At 39.8% G+C, this 25,454-nt stretch overlaps 1 protein-coding gene across 1 annotated transcript; it reads left to right on the forward strand.

The window, feature by feature from the left end:
• Window positions 1-397: 397 nt before the first annotated feature.
• On the forward strand, window positions 398-22,976 carry LOC306958962 (protein mono-ADP-ribosyltransferase PARP12-like; the record flags this gene model as incomplete). Its single annotated transcript, XM_079550598.1, has 14 exons — window positions 398-687; window positions 3,107-3,239; window positions 7,521-7,764; window positions 7,847-7,978; window positions 8,302-8,397; window positions 8,979-9,080; window positions 11,522-11,645; window positions 12,838-13,003; window positions 14,392-14,512; window positions 15,055-15,151; window positions 15,541-15,622; window positions 19,730-19,860; window positions 21,890-22,041; window positions 22,693-22,976. The coding sequence occupies 14 exons, from the start codon at window positions 398-400 to the stop codon at window positions 22,974-22,976; spliced, it is 2,154 nt and encodes a 717-aa protein (XP_079406724.1).
• Between the last annotated feature and the right edge of the window lie 2,478 nt (window positions 22,977-25,454).

Genomic DNA, 25,454 nt, shown 5'->3' on the forward strand with positions numbered 1-25,454 from the left:
TTACCCTCCCCGTGAAAAACTCCTCCCTGACATTTAATCTAAATTTAATCTCCTTTAGTTTACAACCCTTTTCCTTCCCCAGCCCTATGTCACCATTAGCAGGAATTGTTTCTCGGTTTCACATCCTCTGCAGGGACACAACCGTGGCCGCTGGTATTAACAAGTAAGTATGTAACTGCCAGCCTGGGGGAAGGGAAGTAGCCACACTGCTGCGTGAACGCTGAGATTATGTGAGCACGCAAAGATTTTTTTTTTCCCTTAACAAACAGAAACACGAAAGCGCTCAGGAGGCGGATCCGTGCCCCTCGACCGCTCCGCCCCGCGCCTTCAGTTTCGATTCCTGCCGCGTCCCGTCCCGTCCTGCCACGCCGAGGCAGGCTGAGGCGGAGAGGCGGCCATGTGCGACCCGGTGGTATGCAGCTACCTCACCGAGACCCTGTGCGTCAAGGGCGGGCGGCTGGGGCTCGCAGAACTCCAACAGCAAGTCGGCCTCTCGGAGCAGCAGCTGCGAGAGACGCTGCAAGCGGCGGGTCCCGAGCGTTTCCTGCTGCTGACGGGCTCCGGGAAAGAGCCGGAGGTGCTGGCCCTGACGGCCGTGCGGGTCTGTCCGCGCAAGCAGTGCGAGGGCTGCGACCGCCTGCACCTCTGCAAGCTGCACCTCATGGGCAGGTGCGGCCGGCGCGACAGGTGAGGTGGCGGCAGGGATCCCTCCCGCGGGCTTCTCCCCTCTATCGCTGAAATAACTCAGAAATGTTTCTTTCCGAAGGAAAAAGCCAAGTGTTTGCGTGCCATCTTTTGTTAATCTCGACAGTTAGGAGCACTTGATGTTCGCGGAAACTCATCGCTTTGCTCACAGCCGTATCTGTAGCAGCCAGTACCTACTTCCTATTGGCATCGCTCTCTGTGTTCTGCCTCACTGAAGGAAGGATTGGCCGCACGGTCTTTCTGGGAACAGTCTCTTTATTTTCCAGGCTAGCTGAAGGTGGCTCCTATTGCAAAAAGAAATTAAAGTAAGCGGGGGGGGGGGAACCCAAAAACCCACAAATGCAAAAATGAAAATCAAAAGCATTTGACAAGAATCCACAGCAGCAGCGATCTCCTGCAGACTTTCCTGCCACACCCCTGTGAGCTGCATCTCACTCATTCTGCTGCCTGGTGCTGTGCCAGGCCTCTTGCTATTCTGCTCCACCAAATAATTCCTCAGCACTCAGAGCTGAAGAAGTTGGGGGGAAAGGACCTTTTGTGTCTGCAAATGGTACTAGCAGAATAGCAGATTCCAGGCTGGATGTGGCTATGGGCAGCCTGGTCCAGTGGTTGCCAACCCTGGCCTGGCAGGGGGGCTGAAACTAGATGATCATTATGATCTTTTTCAACCCAGGCCGTTCTATGATTCCATGATAAAATTCTGTTGCTTTGCTGACGCAGTAAGTTAGGGTTACATAGGATACATTTGAATATATGTTGGCTTACCACTGTGTGAACTAAAAAGTGCAACGATTTCCTTTGTAATGCTGCAACAATGAGCTGTTCTGCCCTCTCAGTAGTGCTGTGCATGTAACATTGCTTTTGTGTATTAATAACAGATAAACAGAAGAAAATGCCTTTCAGGGTAAGGACCTGGAAAGAAGGGAGATCGGTTAAAATGAGGGGACAGAAAGAGTGGACCACATGGATCGAAACAGAATCGTTTTTAATTGATAGGAAAGAGTCAAGACTTGCTTCTAGATCTTGCATCTTCTTTTGTTGGAGAGAAATTTGTCTGTACTGGAGTCTTCCTGTTCAGAGATATCAGGAGTTTTATTCAAATTAAACTTGTTTTTAACTTGCATCTGTCCTACAGTAGCTTTCTTTTTTTAATAAATGTATTACTTAACACAGTTGATTATTCATCACTAATGTTTGTAGACTATTTCATTTCAACCTTTGACTTAGAAATATGTGTTCAGGTGACAGATCACCATGTGACTGTTGGTGGAATGTGACGCTAACTGTGAGGGAAAACTGGGTGGCTCTCACCTGGGGTAATCTGCAGTTCCACTACTTTCATAGCCATTAATCAAGTGGCTGCAGAATCCTTAGGAAACCTCTTCTCCAGACCAAAAATAGTATATTTCTGCCCCTCAAATCTTGTATTTGTTTTTTTTATCTATTTATTTTCTTACAAAGAAATGCTCTGACACATGGGAGTGGTGGTGAAATGTCTGCATAAAAGTCTGTTGCAGATGGATCAAACACAGCATGAAGTAAAATGTTATCAGAAGTTTCACTAGTTAACTTGGGGCTAACAGGATAAACAAAGCAGAAATGCAAGCCTTATAGAGTAGCAGGCTCTTTTATTGAGTATACCTAATGGTAATGCTATATTGAATCATGCTTTTGAAGAGTGAGAAGTCAGGAAACTATTTTACCACATTTTTATAAATATAAACCATGTTTCTTTTCCTATCAGTGACATTGAAATATGTTTTCAAAGAGATGCAAAGAAATTATAATCTCCCCCACTTTGTAATTATACTCTCTTAACAGGTTTGTCCTGGGTTACTAATTGGCACCAACATTTTTACTAGTGCTGTTTAATCATCTTCGTCCAAAACTTGGAGTTCATTAACTTCTTTAAATTTTTTTTTTAACTTCCCACTTGTGTTTAGCTTCATTATCTCTTTATTTGGGGCTCTCAAACTGTTGCAACATTCTTGACATACCACCCCTAGGACAACAATCTCTTGCATGCGTAAAATCAAGGCCGTTGCTACTTCAACCATTAGCTGATGTATATCCTCTAAAATCAGTATTCTCTCCAGCTAGTCAGATTGTGTGACTTGGTCTGCTACATACAGAAGCGGTTTTGAGTTTGTGCTGTCTGATAAATGGTCTATCTACATTTATGTTTAAAATTAGTATAATAACACAACTGTATTTCACCGTGCTTATACTGCTTGTTTCATAATCTAGCTTATTATGAAGTGACAGAGACTATCTACTTGTTCACAGAGACTCTTGCCAAAGTGCCTTTCTGTCCATGTTTTTTCTGAAGCTGCACACTACCTGAGGTTCTTTAAATCAACTTGACTTGAAACATCTGTTGTTTCTGTCCGTTTTCTTGCAGAGATTGTAAGTACTCTCATGACATCACCAGTGCCGAGAACAAAAAAGTTCTGAAGACTCATGAGTTATCTCGCCTAAGTAAGAATGAGCTGCGAATCCTGCTTCTCCAAAATGACCCTTTCCTTCTTCCTGATGTGAGTTGTACTGATTTCTTAAGCTTTTGTTTATATGGAATGGGAAAGGGCAAGGAAGAAGACAGAGAACTGATAATAATTTCAAGCTCTTAAGTTAATCAGAAATATAAAGATTGGCTTGAATTAACTATGAATGGGAATGGCTGTGTGTGAAACCATCAGAAGAAATAATATACTGTAAGACTTGTGAAAGTGCCATGTACTGATAACTATAAATGTTAAAAAAAAAAAAAAAAAAAAAAAAAAAAAACCAACCCAAAAAACCATGACAGAAATAAAAACCATGACAGAAATAATAATATTAAATATCAAGGAACATTTTGTCTGCTTAAATACCAGAAGACCTACGCTTAGGTAAGGACATGTCATGTATTACTTGTCAGCAGAAAAGAGCAGGAAGTTGACAATAAAGTTCCATCCTGTTCTGTGTGTTATTCTTATTTCTGTTAGTGCAGAAGCACAGCCAGAGAGTTACTCAAAGCAAGCAAACAAAAAATGTAAGCAAATTCACCAGAGATTTACAGATGGTCACGTAAGGAAGATGGAGGTCAAAGTTCACAATCACCATACATGCTCAGAAGGTATAAAAGACCTTACAAAAAATAGCCAACAAAAAAAAAATTGTTGGCTCTTAGCCTAGAGATAGTAGAGTCTGGGAAGTGAGTGCCCCTTTCGGTGTCCAACCTACATATTTTGATGCTCACAGGCATGAGAAAAAAATCATGAGAAAATGACCAACCGACAGCAGTCAGTTCTGTGTAAAATCCGCCCTCTCCAAAGTGCGCTAAGGCTTTTGTACATAAATTTCCTACAGAGCTTTATTTGTTTTTTATGCAATTAATTGATTTTGTTAAGTTTGGCTGAACAATCCAGTCTCCTTCTTGGCAGTGCAATCGAGGTTCTATTTCAAAAGCCAATTGTATCTTATTCTGCCTACAGCTGTTCCTGGTTAACAAATGAGCAGAGCACTGCCTTTGCTCTAGTCTTTTGGAATTTATGGTCTCCACAGATGTTATCCTAACAGTTCTATTATTTTCTTTCTTTCTGCTTTGACAGCGATGGACTTCAAGTGAATAGAGCATTTTTTGTAGTATTTTAAAGTATGTTTTGCTGGCACATTTTAGGAGCATAGTGGTGACAAACAAGGAGGCATAATAATCTTTATCTATCTCAGCTGCATCTAAAACTTACGTGTCTCTTGTTTAGTTACTCCCAGGTAGTAATAAATGAGCAAATAGTCAATGATAGCTATTACTACTCAAAAACTATCTGTTCAGATCTCATTGCTTGTGAACATCATTAATTGGCCCTTCCAATAGAGCACTGTAACTTCTGTTATGGAGTGAAACAGTGCAGGCTGTTGCAGCCCGTTGCAGGCCATTTATAAACCCAAGAGTTGAGGTGAAGGTGTAGAAGCCTGCTTTGCTGGGTCTGTGCATGCTGACAAACAAAAATCCTCAGGTAAAAGGAATATATTTTTTTTCTGTGGTCTGAATTAGAATGTAGTCCAGAATCAGGATTTTCTTGTATTTTCCATCACCCTCTCTCAGCCTCTTCTTTTTCTGGCAAATGCAGGGGGTAGTTTGCTTTCCTGCTGCAGCTAAATAATGCATTCCCAATGTAGTTAGGGCAATACTTTCTTCTGGTTTTGGAGTTTATTGTGATGGTTATAAGAAGGACAAATCTTATGTCTCCCTTCTGGTGCTGTGGTAACCCACTAAAGTACAGCATCAGACAAACCTCTTTAGAGGTGCTGTGGTATGCTGTGCAGAATCCCCATCCACAGTGAGGTTCAACACTCTTGCTATTCTTTACATCTCCGTAGTGTTTTTCTAAAATACTAGGCCACTATGCTGATCAGGCAGGACTTTCTCTTGGTGAAATCATTCTGCTTGTCTTGTGTCACCTCCCTGTCTTCCATGTGCCTTAGCATGGCTTTCAGGAGGATCTCTGTGCAGGGGAAGATCACAGAACAGAGGTGAGGCTGACAGGTCAGTAGTTCCCTGGGTTGTCCATTCTACCCTTCTTAAAATATTTATGACATTGCCTTTTTTTCCAGTCATCAGGGACTTCCCCTGATTGCCATGATACGCCAAGGTTCACTGAACAAGCATTGTGCTGTTTTCCGTCTCCGTGGAGTGTGCTCTTAGAAACTGTATGTACAGGTTGTACTGTTAAAGGCAGTCCACAGTCATGGCTTGCACTCCTGCTGAATGGCTGTTGCTTAACTATGTCACACGAGCCTCTACAGCCAATCCCCTCAGGTAAATGTTGCATAGGTTTGTGTGAAGTCACTGTCTTCTCTTTACAGTGTCTTCCACTGTGGTCCTCTGCAGTGATGAATACATAAGCTAAAAACAGGTTCAGAATTTGTTTTGCCTGTATAAGAGAGAGAAGGAGGTACTGGAAGAAGTTCAGCAAAGAATCATGAAACTGGTGAATGGATTTAAGCATCTCTCCTATGAGCAGAGGCTGAGAGAGCTGGACCTGATCAGCCTGGAGAAGAGTAGACCCAGGGAGATCTCATTACTTACAAACACCTGAAGGGAAGGTGCACGTGGATCAGAAATGAGCTCTTTTCACGGGTGTCCTTTGCCAGGACCAGAGGCAGTGGACGCAAACTGGAGCACAAGAGGCTTTCTCTGAACACTAGAAAGCATTTCTGTGCTGTGGAGTCTCCTCCTTGGGGATCTTTGAAAGTCATCTGCACATGAGTGTGAGGGCTCTCCTCTGGGTAACTCTGCTTGAGCAGAGATTGGGTCAGGTGGACCCAGAGATCCTTTCAACCTCAGCCATGCTGTGATTCTGTGAACATCCTATGCAATTTTATCTTCATTAGACCTTACAACAATAAAATAGAACTTTAAAACATTTAACAGATACACATCAGTATAGGATTTCATTACCAGAATGAAACAATATGGGAGTTGAAGGGTCTCTTTCCCCACTTCTGTGTCATTTCTGCACTGTCAGTTGTGTGCTTTTACTGGGGAAGACAGCTGTAGCCAGGGCAGAGGCCTAAAATTAAATATGTTAAGCAAGATCAATTAGTATTTGTCTGTCACAAACCTGGACATAAGAATAGCATAGCCAGTAACAGCATACAAACATTTTTAATATTGTGTAGTGTATTGGCCTAGTCCAGGTGCCCTGCCAGCCACTCTCTTGTTCTGCTCAAGAAGATGAGGAAAATAACATGAGAAAGCTTAAAAGCTCATAGATCAAGATAAATACAGAGATCTCCTACCAGTTACTGTCATGGGCATGTCAAACTTACCGTGGGGAGTATTATCTAATGTGTTGCTACTTGGTGCTGATGAAGACAAAGCTAAAACAACAACATGCTCCCTACCCTTTCGCCCAAACCCAACTCCTCCATTTCCAGTCTCCCTATCTCTTTGAACCTCTGTCCCAAGCAGTGCATGGGGATGAGGGTTGTGGGATCAGACCTTAACATTCCTTCTCTGCCATTCCTGCCTCTTCACGCTTTCCCCTGATCCAGTGTGATCTCTTCAGGATACAGGGGAATCTCTGCTCTGGCCTGCTGTGGCTCCTTCTTCTCTTGCCACAAGTGTCTCAGGGATTCTTTCTCACTGTGTTGCAGTGTTGCATTCTGCCACTCGTTAAATACATTTTCCTAGCATTGTCACTAGCTTGGCTTCAGCTGTGTCCTATGGTGGGTCCATTGAAACCATCTGTATCTGGCAGTGAGCAGCCCCTGGCTTCTTCCCAGAGAGGTCTCTCTTGTGGCCCCCCTTGCTGCCAGCAATTCCACACCTACACCCAATATGCACTGTAGGACCCCAGTAATATTTTGTGACACAGCTAAGCTTAAATATATAAATCTCTAATCTCAGAGTATACTTCTTATCCTTTTTTAGAAGTGCAATCTTTTCAAAATGACAGTTTTATCTCAGTGAAATACCACCACATTTGACCCTATATACATATTTGCATGGCAAAGCTTGTTCTTTGTTCTTTATTTATTTGTTTTTAAAAGGAGTAACTAAACTGGTAAGCTCTTATGTAACTGTCTTGCTCAGGAGTACCAAAAATTAGTGCTTGTTGGATTGGCTCTTCTCTTTTTTTTCTTGGGTGAAACTGTGCATGAATTCACTCTCATGCCTGCTGTTCTCTGCAAGAAATGTGGTCAGATTACTGTAGTCACAGAGAATGCATATGTTTTAGTCACAGTTTTTCTGCTGTGGAGGCAGAAAATTTAAAAAATGGATTCTAATACGTTTTTCTTTTTTATATTGTGTCTATCCTGCTTGCTTCTAGGTCTGCCAACTTTACAACAACAAGGCTAGTAGATGCAGCGAGCCATACAACTGCAGCAAGCTTCATATTTGTCGACGCTTTCTCTATGGTGGATGTAAGTTTTTTCCATGCAAGAGGTCCCATAACTTTTTGGATTCCCGTGCACTGAGACTGTTGAAAAATGGAGGCATTGATGAGAAGATGGCTTTAAACATCCAGAGTATATATGATCATAAACATGCGGAGCTCCACAAAAAGGAAAAACGTAAGTTGTAAGAAAAAGTAGGTTTAAGTAGAATTTTGAGTTTGACAGAAGTAGAAGCCTTTTTTTTCTTCTTAACTCACAGCTTATCATCACCATCCTGTCTACAAACCAAGAGAAACTTCAGAGGAAAACCTAACAAATAAAAGTAGCGAAGAACAGAAGCCATCTTTTGAAACAGCTGAGGTCTCCACAGTGCATGTGCCAACTTCAGAAGGTGACTAAATAAGTACCAATTTCTTCCACATGGAATCATCTTTCCTGTTTTTCCCTCTTGCAACAGATGCATTTTTTTTTCCTCTTGCTGTTGATCTGCCTTCAAGAATGGAGTCTTGGCTAAGTCATATGGAAGGGAGAGCTGTGTTCCTATTGCATGCAATATTGCTACTGGGTGGCTGTTTATAATATGACTAGTTGGGATTTGTAACTGTTACTGCTGATCTATCAGCAGTGGAGTGCCCTGTAAAATGATGTGTGATGGATGTAATTGTCAATGCACAAATTGAGTGTTGCAGGCTAGCTGATGTTCTGGTCCAACAGTGCTATTCATTCAGCCTTCTCATGCAGATCCCAGCAGCAACAAAACTCATCAGAGCAAACTTCACTTGCTAACAGGCACCAGAAGTAAAGTCGAAGGTATGGTTTTTGACCCTCCATCTTTAAATCAGTGGTTCTAATTGGGATTTGATTTCATATACAGTCTTACTGTTCCTTTGATGATGGGAAAGGAGCTTATGTCTTTACCCTACCGATATGTTGAAAATCAGAGTATCAGCCTTCAAGGGAATACTGATATTTCTGTCCAAGCACTGAGCAGCATAATACGTGTGTGTTCAGTCTGGGGAGCAGTCTGAGACTGATCTCTGATACTGTTCTGGACTCATTGCTTCCTTCCTAGAAACAACATATTATTGTAGGTGTATGAAAACCTTTCCTTACCTTCTGTTCCCAGAGAATGGATATAGCTTTGTCAGTTGTGTTGATACACATTCTATCATGTGAATAGGAATGCTTAAATGTCCTGCCCTTCTGGACAGAAGAGTGTTGGCTTCAAAGTCCTAACTCTTAATACTGAGATAGTCATATCCTGAAAGTGTTTAACTTGGCTACTACAGTCAACTTCTTGTTAATCATGGGATGAAATGGTAAATGCAACACCTTTCTTTTGGACCTGTAGTTTCAGAAGGATGAAAGGACTGATGTGTTTCTTGTTGTAGGTAAAAAAGATGATTCCTCTGCAAGCTCTTTGAAGGACAATAAAGAAGATAAGTGTGACGAGATATGCTTGTTCTATGTCTGGAAGTACTGCAAACATAACGGTAAGCCTTATATGAAGTATCTTTGGAGTGTAGTATTTGCAGAGGTGCTGCCCACTCAATGGCTCAGAGTATGGTGGCATGTGGAGTGTCAGCATCTCAGGACTGGCAGTGGTGATTGTGTCTTCTCATTTGTTTCTTTGTAAGTCACTAACAAATCCTGTGAAAACTGCAGACATTGTCAGAGTGAAGTCAGGTGGATACACGTAAACCCTCTCTCCTCTCCTTTGTTCCTGTTGTATTCTATGTACATCTGATAATGGCCACATTCCTTCTCCTTTAAGTACTTTAAAAAGTGATGTTACAGAATGTTAAGAAAACACAGTAGTTATACCAGCTAAGCTAAAAATGGTTTTCATCCATCCTCTGTCTGTGGCTGTGGCCACTAAAGAAGGTCTATGGAAAATATAAGCATTTGTACTCAGAGGCTGTCCCAGAACAGTCTCTTAACCCTCAAGTGACTTAAGTTTCCTTGGTTTTGAAGAGGTATCATTAGATTTTTCTTGTGGTCAACTTGTCCAGTCAGTTTCTGAAGTTCTACTCCCTTTCTGGCCACCTGGTCACTTTGTCACTTTTCACTTAGGAAGTGAATAGTAAGTTGCTTGATAATTGTTTGTTTGGTCTCAGATGTTTGGATGTGTTTAGCATTTCTGTAGTGCATTTGATATAAATATGCAGTTCTTCCTTCAGAAGATCCTTTTTGAATCAGATGAGTAAAATACTCTTTCCCACTCTATGGCTTTTATAATACCTTTTTTTCACTATTGCTTGGAAGAGAGGCAGTACTTGAAAAATAAATGGTATATTTTATGAGTATTTTATGAACCATAAAAATGAAATCTGGCCAAGAGAGACCAAGTATAGTTTTGTCTACAAGCTTTTAAGTTAATTTAAGCATAATGCTTTCAAGAAAGGATATGTTCCATTCCTATCAACAGAGAAATCGAAAAAAGGAAGGAAGGAGTGAATTACAATGACTTCATAACTGTGATTAGTTGCCGTATGTTCTGTGATCAGAAACATTAAGGGAAAAGAATGATGAAATTTTTTGGTTCTGTGCAGCAGCTACCCCAGTCTTGTATCACGTGTCTCAGGCTCTCTCTGCTTTTTTAGGATGAAACTTGGCTTTCAAGGTTATGAACTTTTGGACATACGTTCTATGAATTATGCACCCAGGCTCAAAGCAACTCTACTGTGACCACCAAATAGCTAAACTCAAATAGCCTGGAGAGTTAGTGTGTTTGGCCATACCATGTTTGGCTCAAAAGTTGTGAATAAGAGGCTTGGTCCCTGCTCAGATATGGAGTATACAGCATCTGCCTTGACAGGGAGGCCTGGAAGGATGGGAGGCTTGTGCTCCTACAGGGATGATAAGCACTAAAATGTGCAGACCTAAATACATTAAAAGCACAGATGAAATATATAGATATTATATATATAGATAATATTCCATAGATAAGAAAAATTAGAAGTCTTCCTTGCTCTGTGTAAAGGTATGTGTAACTGCTGCAGATCTTGCATGCAAGGCAACTGAAGTTGTTGCATTCCCATTTTCTGAGGAGCAGAGCAGCAATTTGCATTGGTTGATAGTGATAGGACAAGGGGGAATTGTGTAAAACTAAGATGGGAGATTTAGTTTAGATATTAGGAGGAAGTTTTTCACTCAGAGAGTGGTGACACACTGGAACAGGTTGCCCAAAGAGGTTGTGGATGCCCCATCCCTGGAGGCATTCAAGGCCAGGCTGGATGTGGCTCAGGGCAGCCTGGTCTGGTGGCTGATGACCCTGCACACAGAAGGGGGGTTGAAACTAGGTGATCATTATGGTCTTTTTCAACCCAGGCCATTCTATGATTTCATGAATTTCAGTAGTGCCTAGCAGTCTGGTAGGTAGGGCAGAGTGCTGCCTGTTCAGGGATGAACGTAGAGTCTCTTTTGCAGGATGTTCTTTAGAGTATTGCAGTCCTTTATGCTGCCTTATTAATTGAGGTGGACCTGAAGAAAAGGTTCAGGCCTTTAACGATCCATTTTGTTAACCAGCCCATCATCTCTAAGGAGCTAGTGGAATGAGAAACAAGTGTATTGGAATGCTAATGTTTATGCACCCGTAGACTTGACTTTTTACAGCTGAGAAATATGATAATGTGATGCATAAACACAAACTTGCAGTCTATGGCACTGCTTTCCCAGCTGCCAAGGCAGTGTCTTGGCAAAGAGAAGGTTGTGAACTGTTTTTTAAAATGTGCTTGACAGTACGAGTGCTTACGCTGCTTTCCTAGATAGGACCAGAGAAACACAAAACCTCTGTTGTTCCAATGCATTTCTAGTTACAGTGATCTGTCCTTATTGCTCATAGCAAAGAGTGTAAAAAAGTGTTCCTTTTTTCTCATCTTGTCTGGCTCTTCTGTGGTTGCAGAGCTCTTAACTATGTCTGATCTTGTTACAGAGCAATGCAAATCAGTTCATTACCATTTGCCATACAGATGGCAAGTATATAATGGGATCACCTGGAATGACCTATCCATGATGGAAGAAATTGAAAAGGCCTATTGTGACCCAAAAAACAGCAGGTATACTGGTGGCAGACTGCTTCCTTAAAGTGCTGTGTTTGAGCCTCTGATAGAAAATTCTTGATTTCCTCTTAGAGATCCCCGAATTCCATAATTTCTAATTCGTGAGCTTCTCATAATGTGTGAGGATGTACAAAATGAGTTGCTTTTTCTTTTTAAAAAGTAAAAGTAGCTGCATGGAAATATTACCCCGGTTTTATCTTCTGAAGAATAACATACCAGTATCTTGCATTTAAAACTCTCAGCAGGGTTGTAAGAGGAGGGTGGAATTCGTGGCTTAGACTATTTTAACTTGTTTTAAATAATGGTTAGATCTCTTAACAGCAGTTTGGAGCTAATCTTTCGCATGGTTTTTCCTTTCCTAAGACAGCCAGTATCTAGAATGTGCCTAGAAAACTTTTATGAAAGACCCCTTGTGCAAGCAGCCTTTTTTTTCTTTCTTTTTTTCTTTTTTCTTTTTTGTTTTCTTTTAAAGGGGATGTATTCCAGGGTCATTCATTTTCCCTTTAACTCCTTTCTGAAAGCCATGTTGTAAGTCGACTGGATTGATAGGGGACCACAAGCTTGGCCTTGACATTGTTATTTTGGTTCTTGCCTCTTAAGGCAGCAGATATTTTGATTTGCTGCTGTATAGTGCAAATCACAAGTAACATTTCCCAGATGAGGTTGCTATCAAAGCCTTCCTGCCTGAGGAGGAAGAGTTAATTTTTCAAGCCTGTGAGAAATAGAACTCCATGTAGCTCCAGGAATGAAGATGATATCCAGAGCTCACAGCTGTGATTGTGTCCTCTGTTACCACAGACAAAAGAACAGAATGATAAGCTGCAGATGTTTTTGTCAAACTGTCAAGTACTTACCAATTTTTATTTTTCTACTGGGATACATTGCTGTGTGTATTTATTTACTGTACAAATATCTTTTGCTGTGTTGTGCCTGTAGCATGTCTGTAAAGTCAGTCATCTGGCTTGTGCTAGAGAAGGTAGTCAGTCCCTCATGGGCCATAGTTTGCTTCTGAACATTGGAAGCAATTTTCTGAGCTGTCACATGTACTGTGGAAAATATTCCTATTTCAGGCCTCATTGAGCTTATACAGTCAGATTATACTGAAGAAAATTGCACCTATTTAAGCTGAGGATTAGAGGATAAAATCTATACTGGTAACTATAATAAACTTCTGAATTTGTTCTTACAGTATAGCAGATATGAGTATTAATTTCCAGACGATGACCTGCTCCTCGTCTTTGGTTCGGCGCCTCTCTACACCATCATCTGTTGTAAACCCCACATTTGTACTGACTACAAAGTGGATTTGGTATTGGAAGAATGACCAAGGCCAGTGGACTGAATATGGAGCACAGGTGAGTCCACATCCTGTACATGTGTTCTTCATCATGTGTTTTGAATCACTCCTGAAGAAATGTGTGGAGCCTCTTCTCTTCCCTTGACTCAAACTAGGTTGATTAAGTAAATACTTGTGCTTTAATTTTAATGTCAAATAAGGCATGGAAGCATTACCTTCTGATTAGTATACTCTAGTATTTTAGAATCAGCATATCTGATAATTATTTAGTGTTTATTCTAATCACCTTGACCTTCTGCAGATCAGGTCAAATCTTAACATTTGGCATGCAATAAACTTGGAATACATGTAAAGCAGTAGAAGTTGTTCACTGAGTCCTTGGAGGAAGCATACAGTGGCAGAGGTGTCCCAGGCCAATGAAGAATCATGGGTTTTGCTGTCCAGCAGCAGCTCAAGACCTGTAGCTGCTTGGTTTTATAAACAGTGCCTGTGTGCTGTTATGCTTCCCTGTGCTGTTGTTTGAGACAGTGCATCCTGTTTGGCTGGGTGCCTGGAACTTTCAAGGCTGGTAGGGAGGGAAATGTTCATCTGGTGCCCAGGACCTTCAAGTTCAAAAGGGAGGAAAGAGCTGAGCCTGGCACCCAAAACCTTCAAGGCCAGTGAGTACGGGGAAGACAGCTGATGTGTGAGGAGCTCTCTTATAGATAATGGCTGCTTGCTTTACAAAAATGTCCTTGATTGTATTAACCATATTAACAGCATCAGGAGTGGGTACAAGTCATAGAAATGCAGGAAAATAAATAAGTAAGGCATCTCTTCTTCTTCCTTAGCAGCTGCACAGATGGTTTTCTTGGCAGAACACAAAAGTGATTCAGGGAATGAGAAAGTGGGAATGGCAGAGGAATCATAGAGTAGCCTGGGTTAAAAAGGACCTCTAAGATTACCTAGTTTCAACCTCCCTGCTATGTGCAGGGTCACCAACCACCAGACCAGGCTGCCCAGAGCCACATCCAGCCTGGCCTTGAATGCCTCCAGGGATGGGGCATCCACAATCTCCTTGGGCAACCTGTTCCAGTGCGTCACCACCCTCTGAGTGAAAAACTTCCTCCTAATATATCTAATATCTAATATCTAACCTAAAGATATGAAGATTATGTTTGTAGTGGTTCTGGCAAAGTTTATTTCAACAGGCAGCTTAAATGGAACATTTTACATTGGCTTGTACATTAAGTAACTATACTTGTTATGAAAATTTAAATGGGATACATGCATGTCCAGTATTATGTATTTTCATGTCTGGTATTGTGTTTGGTAATCACACTAGACCAGACTATTGACTGGACCCCTCTTTCCCTTAACCCATACTAGTTATCTGGTCTAGTTTTGTCTCTGTTTACTAATTACTCTTCTTTCTCTCTCTCTTTTTTTTTTTTTTCCCCCCTGAAGGGAGAACAGAATATTGTGAATTCGCCGTCATCTGACATACTTGAGAATTTGTATCTGGCAGATCCAGAAACCAATATACAATTCCAAGTTGGCTTGTATTATTACCAACTCAGTTTTAAAGGTACACACTTCGAAGGTTCTTATTTACAGATGAACTGCTTTACAAAGATTGACTTGCAAGCTATCTCAGCTTTTCAAATCTATGACTTACTTTACTAGTGTTGCCAGATTTACTTGGTGGGAGTGAGATAATGACAGAAATGAAGATATTCCTTGCAAAAGTACTCTTCCTGCTTACTCATTGATGCTGTCTAGACTCACATAGGAGCAGAAATTAAATGATGAAAGTCTTCAAAGAATTCATGGTAAATCTAAAGTAAAGTAAGGTAATTCCCTTAAAAATAAGGTGTCTTTTTGTACTGCTGGAGCAACTCTTGAAGAGCATAAATTACACAAGGGAGAAGCAAACAAAGTAGGCACAGAGTAAATAACAGCGTTTCAGGAAAGAATAAGAAGCTTACAAAGGTTTTGTACAACTGTTCTTCAGGAGATAATAATGGACAATAAATACGCCATTTTTTGTTAATGATTGTCGTTAATTAATGACCCCATCTGCTGGACTTACTACATTTTTTTCCTTTCCGTTTCTCTTTTTCTGTCTAGAAATGACCCAATTAAACACCTCTTCCAAAACAAAAAGACAGGTCTGCAGGCGACCAAAGTTTGTGTCTTATGAAGAAGTGCAGAAGATAAAGGAAAGGTAAATTATGCTCTTCAGTTGCTTCATTTGTGTTTTAAAAGTAATTATAAGGCAAAATGGCAGTAAGTGTTGGTAACAAATTTGCAAAAAATTCACCTATTACTAGGAGAAAACATATCCTCTTGATTATATTGTGAACAGTCTTCTTTGTGTATCACCTAATTTCTGAGATACATCCATATCTTGAATTAGAAAATTAAAGAGGACTGTGACAATTGAATGTCAGCATACATAACCCAGCATATAGGATGAAGCAGTTTCCCAGTGACTTTATGGTTTGTTTTGTTTATTTTAAAATGGTTAGTTGGCTAAAAGGGAAACTGACAATTTGAATATTCATAGCAGGACTAGTATTAGTAACACCTGCTTTTTTTTTTTCCATTTGCAAGAGGTCAGAGGGATGATTCTATTCCAAATCAAGCCTGTCCACCTCACTGGGATCAATCTGCACTCCCTGACTTTGGATACAAGGTATCTTCCTTGTTTTTCCCCTTTTTTTTTTTTTTTTTTTTTTTTCCCCAATTCTGATTGAAATCATGATTAAAAGGAGGAATAGAAGAGACTATTGTAACTGGGTAAATTCTAAAACAGAATAATAATGGTATCTTGAGTGATTGTACTAAGGATCTAAATGCTCTTCTAAAAGGTCCAGAAGAAGGTGACAAATTCTCATGAACTTCATCTGTTTTGCGTTGCTGGGTTTTTTGGGGTTTTTTTTTTGTTTGTTTGTTTCTCTTTTGCAAAAACAAAACTCATCAAATTCAAGACAAAACTGTACTAATAACTTTCCTTGGTAACTTGATGGACCAGTTAAGCAAGGGGCTTCTATGAAGCATGTAAAACTTCTTCACCAGAAGCTGGGCTGAGATCAAACTCCTTCTGTGTAGGCAGAAAAAAATACAATATTGATACTGTTGTGATTGTTGTTGGGTAAAGTTTTGACTGGGAACTTAAGGGAATCTGCCAGCCCAAAGTCTATGGACCTATTTGGTGCAGCAAGACCAGAAATGTTTAGTTGTTCTATATTACTCATTGTAGTGATACTAAGAAGTTGTCCTTTAGGAAGAAAAACACAGAGAAATCCTACAGCATGCTAAAAAAAATGCATTTCACTGTTAGATTTGTTCTTTCATATAGTGGTTTTGACTCTGATTAAGGAACAGTGCATGAGGTTTAGCATGAGGGCATTCACTTGTTGACTCTTAAAAAAAAATCCTGTGTGATGCTGATCAAGCTGCGTTGGCACAGGCATACTGATGCCTAAAGGCAGGACAAAAGTAATGTGTTTCCAGACTGGGGATTCTTTCTAGCTACTTTCAATTGACAAAGAGATTCATTGTTATTCTTTCTTCTTGCACTTGATTTTCCTAGTGTTGTTGCATTGGAGTGGCATGAGAACCAAAAATACTGTGTTTCTTTGCTTCCTTGGGCTGGTTTATGTTACTGAGTTTTGCTTCGGATGTTTCATTTTATGCTGACTACCTTCTTCTGTTGGATTTTGCCTTACTCAACGTAATACTATTTTCTAGCAATGTGGGTACAACAAATTAGTCTAAATAGAATTCTGCTGAAAAAAATCAATTAGTTGCTTTATATGTAAGCTTTCTTCAAATAGTTGTTATTTTCACAATTAGTAGAAAAACAAAAAACAAACCTTCTTTTGCCAGACTCCAGAAAATTTCAGGAGTCTAGCACCTGCTGGTTTTAGTAGCAAGAGTTTGCATGGGAACCAGGCAGACAGACCTTTTGAAGACTTGCACCTCTGATATCTTGAGCTCTGTCACAGTTAATGAAGGAGACAGCTAACTGCTTATTAGTAGCTTAGCCGAGTAATGTAAGCTTGAATGTTTCAAAAGAATAATCAGAAGATAGGTAGCTCAGTTCCTTATATGTCTATGAATTGTGTGTACTTAGTGCTTCCTTTGTGTACTCTGAAATGTTTGGGGTGAATTGTGAGAGGCTTTGGAACGTGACATGCAGATCCATGGTACCTCTGGTGGTACTGGTGGGGATATGTGGGGAAAAAAAGCCATCTTGCTTCCTACAGCTCATTTTGCTTGCTGAGTTGGAACCTAAGAAAACTGTCTCTTACCTTGTAAACTGAGTGCCTTTCATATGAAAGGAAAAGTTAACTCTATCTAAAAAAGGCCCTCAATACTCTTTGTTACTAAAAATAAAAACCTGAGCTAGATTAAGTTATTTATCTGGGAACCTAAGCATGTTTTTTTGCAGTAGGTAATATTGGGACTGGCTGGGATTCTGCATGCGTGTGGTGACCATCGTAACATCTGACAATTACGACTTGATGAATTCCCTTCTCTTCAGACTCTGACATTTAATCCCAGCTAGCTTCCCTGCACTGAAAGTGATCAATTATAAAAAGGAAGACCTATGAGATAGGGAGGAAATTTCCTTCTTTAAAAAGAGCAGCTCTGCTTTGGTAACATTGCTTATTTTTTGAGTGTTGAAGTGTCTAAATCTGTAATTCATGTGGAATCATAGTTCTATGGAAAGTAGTGTAAATGAAAAGCTTATTAGACATTAGTAGCAAACACCATTTGGAAAATTGGCACGAGTCTCCTGTCTTTGTTTTGCAGATAGAGTGGAGTTAGCAGTTGGCAAAAAACATAAAAAATAAATTGTTAGTATCTTGGAACTTCTTAGTTTAAATTACATCTTTAATGTAGAACTGAGAAATATGTGGGATGAAGGCAATAGGCTTTTGTGTCAAGAGGATTAGTATTCATACAGCTGCTGAATCCTGACAAGAACTGAAGATTGCTGTGCTGTAACAAGGTTGGGAGATGATGCATCATAAAAAGTCTGTCCGTATACTTTTTAAGCATTAGTTCTACTTGGGTCAGTGTAACTATTAGAAACTGTTTTGCTTCCAAAGCCTGAGTTACTGAGATACCAAAGTTTGATGTCCTTTTGTACTGAACTCGTGCAGTCATATGCTAATAATAAATTATTGTTAGTGTCTTAAGCAGTGATTCTTTCTCTGCTTAAGAAATTCCACTCCATTGACTGTGGATTAGCAAATGCTTATCCTCTCTAAATTTTCCTCCTTAAGTCTAGAGATGAAAGCAGCTTAAGAAGTTCTGCTGTTGTGAAGCATTAACTTGCAGTAGCAAGGTGGTGTTACTCTTCATCAGCATCTTTGAGGAAACAAAAACAATCTCCGTGGAGATTCTGTGCAAAATAGAAGTGGCTTTGTTGCTTATAGGCCTTTCTATTGTAAAATAATTGAAGTACCTGTCTTACAGCAATAGGCCTTGTATCATGTTGCTGACTCTCTTTTACCCAGGACGTTTACAGTTTTTCAGCAAAAGATGTTACGTAGCAAAAGCACATTTCATGGTCTGCATGAACAATTCTTACGTATTCATAGCAGATGTAGTACTAAAATATATTGACGTTATTTTCATCTTGCAGGTGGTGGTGAACCGTTCTGTTAAAAAGCAGGCAGATAGCAAATTCTATCTTGTCCAAATTATTTTGTGTTGCATTGTAAACAGGATTTGCAAAATATTCTTGTGTGGACAGATATACAACATGTCATTCAACCTTGTAAAAACTTTTTAATAAATTCAGAAAAGTAATTCTTCCTTGTGCGGCTGACTTTATTCTTTACTCCTTGCAATCCTTTCCTGTGATAAGCCTCTTCTTCAGTAAGTACTTAATGCTCAAACCGGACACGGTGTCTAGGGAAACATTCCCTTATATATATGCAGCTGTGAAATTTAAGTCCTATTTTATCTTCTCTCCAAACTCAGCCTTCTAAAATGTGCATCTTTTGACTGAAAGATAATATTGATCTCATGTTACCTCCTAGGATGACCTCAGCTTTCCATCTTAAAATACGTCGTCTCATAGGTGACTTTCAGTTGGTTAAGCAGCAATAAAGAGGAGTGTTACCACATGACATTAGTCTGCTAGCATTAGGCATTTTCAGTCTACACTGTTAGAGTACCAATTCTAGAAAATGAGGGACAAAATTGGAAAATTAATTAAGATGAATTTAAGAGTGTACTTACTGCAACATTCTTATTAGAATCTTAATTGCTCTCATGCTTAGAAATGTAGCTCTTTTAAAAATTATTTTTAAGCCTATATATTAACGTTTTCAACTTTTATCTTTGAAAAGTTAAGGAGTTATGATGCTCAGAAATTGTGTGTGTAACAAGTAATAATGTTATCAAATATCTTTGTACTTAATCAATTTTATTATCAGTCTAAGTTTTCTTTCTGAGATTACTCTTTCATTGGGATTTATGGTTACAAGCGTCAACTCCTACTTGGAGGTGATAAATATTTAATTGACCTCCTCATTTTCAGTGTCCTTTCTGAAGAGAGGTGAGGGGTTCTTGCAGAGCAGGAGTGACACACTGATTTACACATTAATTGTTTGTCCTCGTTATTTGCAACAATTTAAAGCATTAAATAGGCTTCCAAAAGCATAGTTTGGAGGCCTATTTGGAGGGCCATTCTGAATGTATATCTGCTGCAGACAGGCTTCTGTGTGGAATATGAGCTAACTGAAGCCTCATGTCTTCTGCTTTGGTTTATATTTTATAGGAAGTGGAGATCAGTAATATTTCCTCTGAATACCAAGAAATAAAGAAGCAGTTTGAGCAGACTATGACAAACTACATCATCATTAAAGTACTCAGGATTCAGAATCCATCCCTCTGGAAAGTGTTTCAGTGGTTAGTATTTGTTTTGTCATCCTTAAAGGCAAGGAGTTTCCAAGAACTGATGTTCTAAATCTACGTCCTAGGAAGGGAAAGAGATTGCCACCTGTGCTTTAACTAGTATTTCCTTCTTAGAGGCAGTTTCACGAGTGAAATGAAGTGGCTAAGACCTATCAGTTTAAGATTGTCCATGCTCCAGGGGGAGCTGTCTTCTGCATGACTCCTTAGAATGTGAAGGAGACAGAAAGATGTGAAGTGACACAGCAGGATGAGGATATCCAAAGTGGAGTCGAATAGTGTATTGTCAGAACAGTAATTGCCTGTTTCAGGTGCATTCTGTTGTAACTGTTTATCCATTACAGTATACAAAGTACTTGTTAAAAAACCTGTTGGTCCCAAGAGGCAATGGGCACCAACTGGAGTATGGGAGATTCCCTCTGAACGTCAGGAAGCACTTCTGTGCTGTGTGGGTGACAGAGCTCTGGCTGCCCAGAGGTTGTGGAGTCTCCTCCTTGGGGATCTTTAGAAGCTGGATGTGGGTCTGTGAACCTGCTCTGGGTGGCTTTGCTTGGGTAGGGGTGGGACCAGGTGGCCTACACAGGGCCCTACCAACCCCAATGATTCTGTTTGATTCAGTGTGAGGAAAAAAGTGGGCAAAGGTAAGGATGTACTTGAGCCCCTTTGTTCCAGTCAGATTTTTTAAGGCTTATTCAAAAGCTTGAGTACACCTGCTCGAGTATTCACTGAGAATGAATCCTTATGCTTTAAGTTAATGATCTCTGTCTTGCAGAACTCCTTTCTGTTTTTCAACATGTGCATCAGTGATATCAAATTCTTAGTACTTATGCTAAGATACATACCAGCAGATTAGAGCTGGCAACAGGGACAATGGCCATGTTCAAATGAATGTCCAAGCAGATTGAGCTGTTGCATAGAACAGTGGTCTAGTTTAAAACAAAAGCACAGATACTTAGTATTCAAGAGCTTCGTATTTAGACCTGTGAAGTGACTCAATTCAGGAAGTGATCAGTTCATAATTTGATAAAACTTTTCATCTAGCAGAACTTAGGCACTTCACTGTGTACTTTTTGCCCTCCTCCAGTGAGATGTTTGTGCTAACCAGAGTTTAACATAGCTGCAAAGTTGTCAGTAAACAAATTTCAGTCAGTTGCTCTATTTCTCCTCTACCTGGCTGTAAACTTTTTAGCTGATAACTTCCTGAAGAATATCACTATGCTATCTACTTCAGAAGGTTCTGAAAAGCTGTGGAGAGTCATGATGCTGTGCTACAGTGATGGGAGATAATAGTTAAGTCTCCCACTGTGATTCCTCTTTTGTTGCTGATCATAGCTCACTGGTGCTGGCTCTAAATTATGAAGTTCTTCAGTGGTGAGAAAAAGGCCAGTTTATCTCCTTCTGTCTCCTCAGCTGAACTGATTTTTCTGAGGAGATCTGGTAGGAGCTCCAGTAGGAGCTCCAGGTGGCAGAGAGTTACACCAGAAGAGATGATAACAGGGAATGTTAGGTGTGTGCAGAATGCCCATTTCAGCACAGCCCTTCCCTCTTGTAGAATGTCTGGCCTCGTGTATGGCAGTTTCTGTTTACCAGGGGAACGCAGAACAAGCTACATCTAGGTTTACTGAAGCACAGAGTCTTAGGGGTCAGTATGACCTCCACTCTGCGCAGAATCTGGGGGTGTGTGGGAACAGACAGGAGACACTGGAGCATCACTAGTGGGAGTCTTCAGAGGAGCAAAAGCTTTGAGGTGTATAGTAGTATCAGTGCTTACTTAATTCTGGCTTTCATCTATTTTTATCTAGATTTTATGGGCAGTAGTATCAGTAGATTGTTTGTCTTGTAATTTTTTATCATACTGGTAGTCTGTGTCCCATGCTGAGAGAGGAGAAAGTAGAGTGAATATCGCATCCAGCTGGTGATTACATGTACATCCTGCACATGTATTTATTTATTTATTTATTTATTTATTTATTTGCACCTTTCTCCCTTCTGTGGTTCATTCTGCTACTGCCTTTTTCTCTGTTAGGCAAAAGGAGCAGATGAAGAGACAAAGTGGAGGGAAGGAAGTAAAGGAAAGCCTTCTGTTCCACGGAACCATGGGATGCCTCCTGGAAGACATCTACCGTCACAACTTTGACTGGAGAATTTGTGGGAGCAATGGAAAGCTCTATGGGAAGGGTATGTAGGAGATATGACTCTGTGTATCAGATCTTACACTCCCCTGACACCAGGGCAATTAAAGTTTCAAAATTAAAAAAAAAAAAAAAAAAAAAAAAAATAGAATCGGCATTAGAATCTTTCTTCCCTCTGAAGAGGACAAGAATGTGCTTTGTTCAAGACTATGCCCTTTCCCAGGGTGTTGAGGGAATTAATTTAGGGATTTCAAAAATCTCTTGTTGCCACAGGTGAGATCTTCTGAAGGCTCATGGTCATGATTTGAACTTGACAGGGAAAGGGCACTTAATCATGGCAGGGAACTAGAAGGTGTGCGTTCCCTCAGTATGGTTGTGGGAAGTCTTCACATTTTCTTGTCTCTCCCTCTCTTAATAGCACACAAATACTTATATTGTTTTTATTTTGTGTGTTTTGCTGTGTTTTTTTTTATAACTATTATTCCTACAATAACAAATTCCAAATAGAAATTCTATGGTGTAGCTGTTTCATTTGTAAAAATAAATAAATTATTATATGATGTTATGTAGGCTGAGTAAAGGAGACCTGAAAGTTGGGTTAAATTCCTCCTGAAAAATGAGGAGATGCTCAATTTTCACTTTTTTGGTCATTTTTTTAGACATCCCTTTTAACCATGCGTTCTTTGTCATTTTCTAGGAAGTTACTTTGCTAGAGATGCTTCCTATTCTCATGGATACTGTCAGTCTGCAGGAAAATCAACTGTCATGTTCATGGCTCGTGTTTTGGTTGGAGATTATGCTAAAGGCAGGGCAGACTATGTTCGCCCCCCAGCAAAGTCGGGTGATGGGTTTCGGCTTTATGATAGTTGTGTGGACAACGTGGCAAGTCCTTCAATTTTTGTTGTCTTTGAAAAAAATCAAATTTACCCAGAGTATCTAATAGAGTATAAGAAAGCGCAACAAAAATGCATTATATCTTAGATTGATCAGAGTTGTTTGTATCCCTCATGTTATTTTCTGCATTGCAGATGTCTTCACACTTCTTTTTTAATACGCTACTTTGACATGTTAATCCAGAGAATTTCTATATTGAAGAGTGTTGGCAAAACAAATGCTATATTTGTTGAAACTAATTGACTTACATTTTCCTTTTACTCTTCCAAATGAAGCTTAGATATTTGGATAGCTATAGGAGAAAAATCAGAACTGTAGGACAGGAAATTGAATATTAGAACTTCTGAGCGTAAGTAAGTGTAAACTCATTTTCTTGGGAATAAGATTTCCAAGAGAAAAATTAACAGTGTGGTAGTTTTTAAGCAAACTTATATTGTTAATGGTTCTCAAGTTTCTTATGTTGTCCTGCAGCGCTGAAGGCTTTGTGGAGAACTGAAGATCCTTTTCAGCGCAGAGTACAACTGTACTTGATCCTCTTGTCTATCGCAAATCTAAATGTGTCAGTGTATGTAAGAATGACTTGACTTACTTTTCAGTGTGCTGTTTGTTAATGTCAGCACTAGTTTCAAGACTGAAATGATCAGCTGAATTTCATGTTCTAAGTTCTCATGTGGAAAAGTTTCATCTGTACAACGGCAGCTGCAGTTTGAATCCAGAAGCTGTTGTATCAAATTATTTTTGCAGATTTTGCTCAGTGACCTATTCAGAAATACAGATGAAATGAAACTGAAAGTCACAGGTTATTAAGCTAAACTACAATTTTGGTGATTTGGCTGCAGCTAACAGCTGTACACATAGAAGCTATGCCACAATGAGATAGGCTTTTAATTGAATGTGGCCATTAATTTTTCTTAACGTGAACACTTGCTTAGCAAATACTATAGTATAAGAGAAACAGCTTAAGAAACATTGGTATTTTCTGTCCTACTTGTATACGTTAATTTTCACTTCTCCCAAAATAAGAAAGACCAATGGTTGAACTGCTATCTTGAGGTATTCCATGTTGCCCACAGTATGTTTGCATGAGAATTTGTTGACAAGTGTAGTTCCTCTTAGTACACTGAGCTAGAGATTAGGGTAATCCTGCATACTGCTTTTCCAGGTCTGTTTTTAAATAAACTTGTGTTGTCTTGCTCAGCAAAGTACAACCCTACAAATGATGGTTAAGCCCTATTTTATGAAGTTACACAGTTTTCTTGGTCCAAAAGAAAAATGTTAGTTTCTGTTGAATTTTACTGATGAGTTTGTAAGTAAATCTGTAGAAAGATGCCTTACTCAGGCAGTCCAGCTGTTGAGAGGGAAACTTGCTGAGGCCAAAGTAATTGCCACTTTCTGATAAGCTTTACAATAACATGAATAGCCTCCCAGTTATTTGCGTATTGAACAGGAGCCTGCCAACCACATGTAGTACTCAAATTTGGAAAGTTACCAAGAGGATGGGGAAATAATTAAAACTAGGAATCTTACTATGTAGGAAAGACTGTTTTACAACTAAATTGAGAACAAGTCAGTAACATACTAAAAGGGAAAGTAGGATGTCTTCTCAAGATCGCTCACTTTCATTTTGACTGAATCACATTTTGCCATTTTCGCAAATAAAATGGTTTTGGTCACTTTTCATCTTGTTTGTGTGCATTTTGTCTCCGTATGTAAACAGATAACGAAATTAAACAGACCTAGTGAACTAGCCACTGGATGTAGTTTTCATTTTAGTATAGATGTCAGATAAGTATGAAAGATGCATGGGTCACTCCAAAAGTAATACCTCCTATTTATTGCCATAGAAACTACAACAAATGCAAAGAGCACTATCAGGATATTTGATAGAGCAAATTATCAGCTACAAAACCCTGTTTTTCAGTATAGCCACTAGAATTAGCTATGCATTCTCACCAGCAATGAGCAAGAGCCTGCATGCCATGCTTGTAAAATCTGTGTCAACAGAGGTGACCCACTGTCTCCACTGCTGAAACGCACCAGCCACACCCACACTGTGCCCACATCCACTGTTTGTCTCCATAAATGCTCAGCAAACATCAGTGAATGTCAACAGATGCAGCTTTTCTCTGTGTGGAGGAATTCAGTGACACTCCTTTTCTTCATACCCACTTCCATCTTGGACACCATTTTGTCAGACTGCCCTTCTGCTGCCATCTGTCACATGGCAACAACGTGTAAAGGTGGGAAAGTTCAGCCTCTACTGTTATACACCAACATCCACCTCTGATGTTGTGGGCCAACATAAAAAAAAAAAGGAGACATTACTTTCAGATCATCCCTCATAGTGTACAGTCCTATTCTTTGACAATATACAAATGAAAGTTGAGCTGAGGTGTAGTCCTTTAGTACTGTGATAGTTTGGTTAGATTCCACTTAGTAAGCAACTACTTTGAAGTCCTAGTAAAACCTAGAATGACTATGTCATAGCAGAACTGTTTTTAAAATGTGGGAAGAGTATTCACCCTTATTCTAAGGATGTGTTTGATTACCTAAAGGAGTAACTTC

The sequence above is a fragment of the Tetrao urogallus genome, assembly GCF_951394365.1.
Source record: "Tetrao urogallus genome assembly, chromosome: 1".
Taxonomy (NCBI): Eukaryota; Metazoa; Chordata; class Aves; order Galliformes; family Phasianidae; genus Tetrao; species Tetrao urogallus.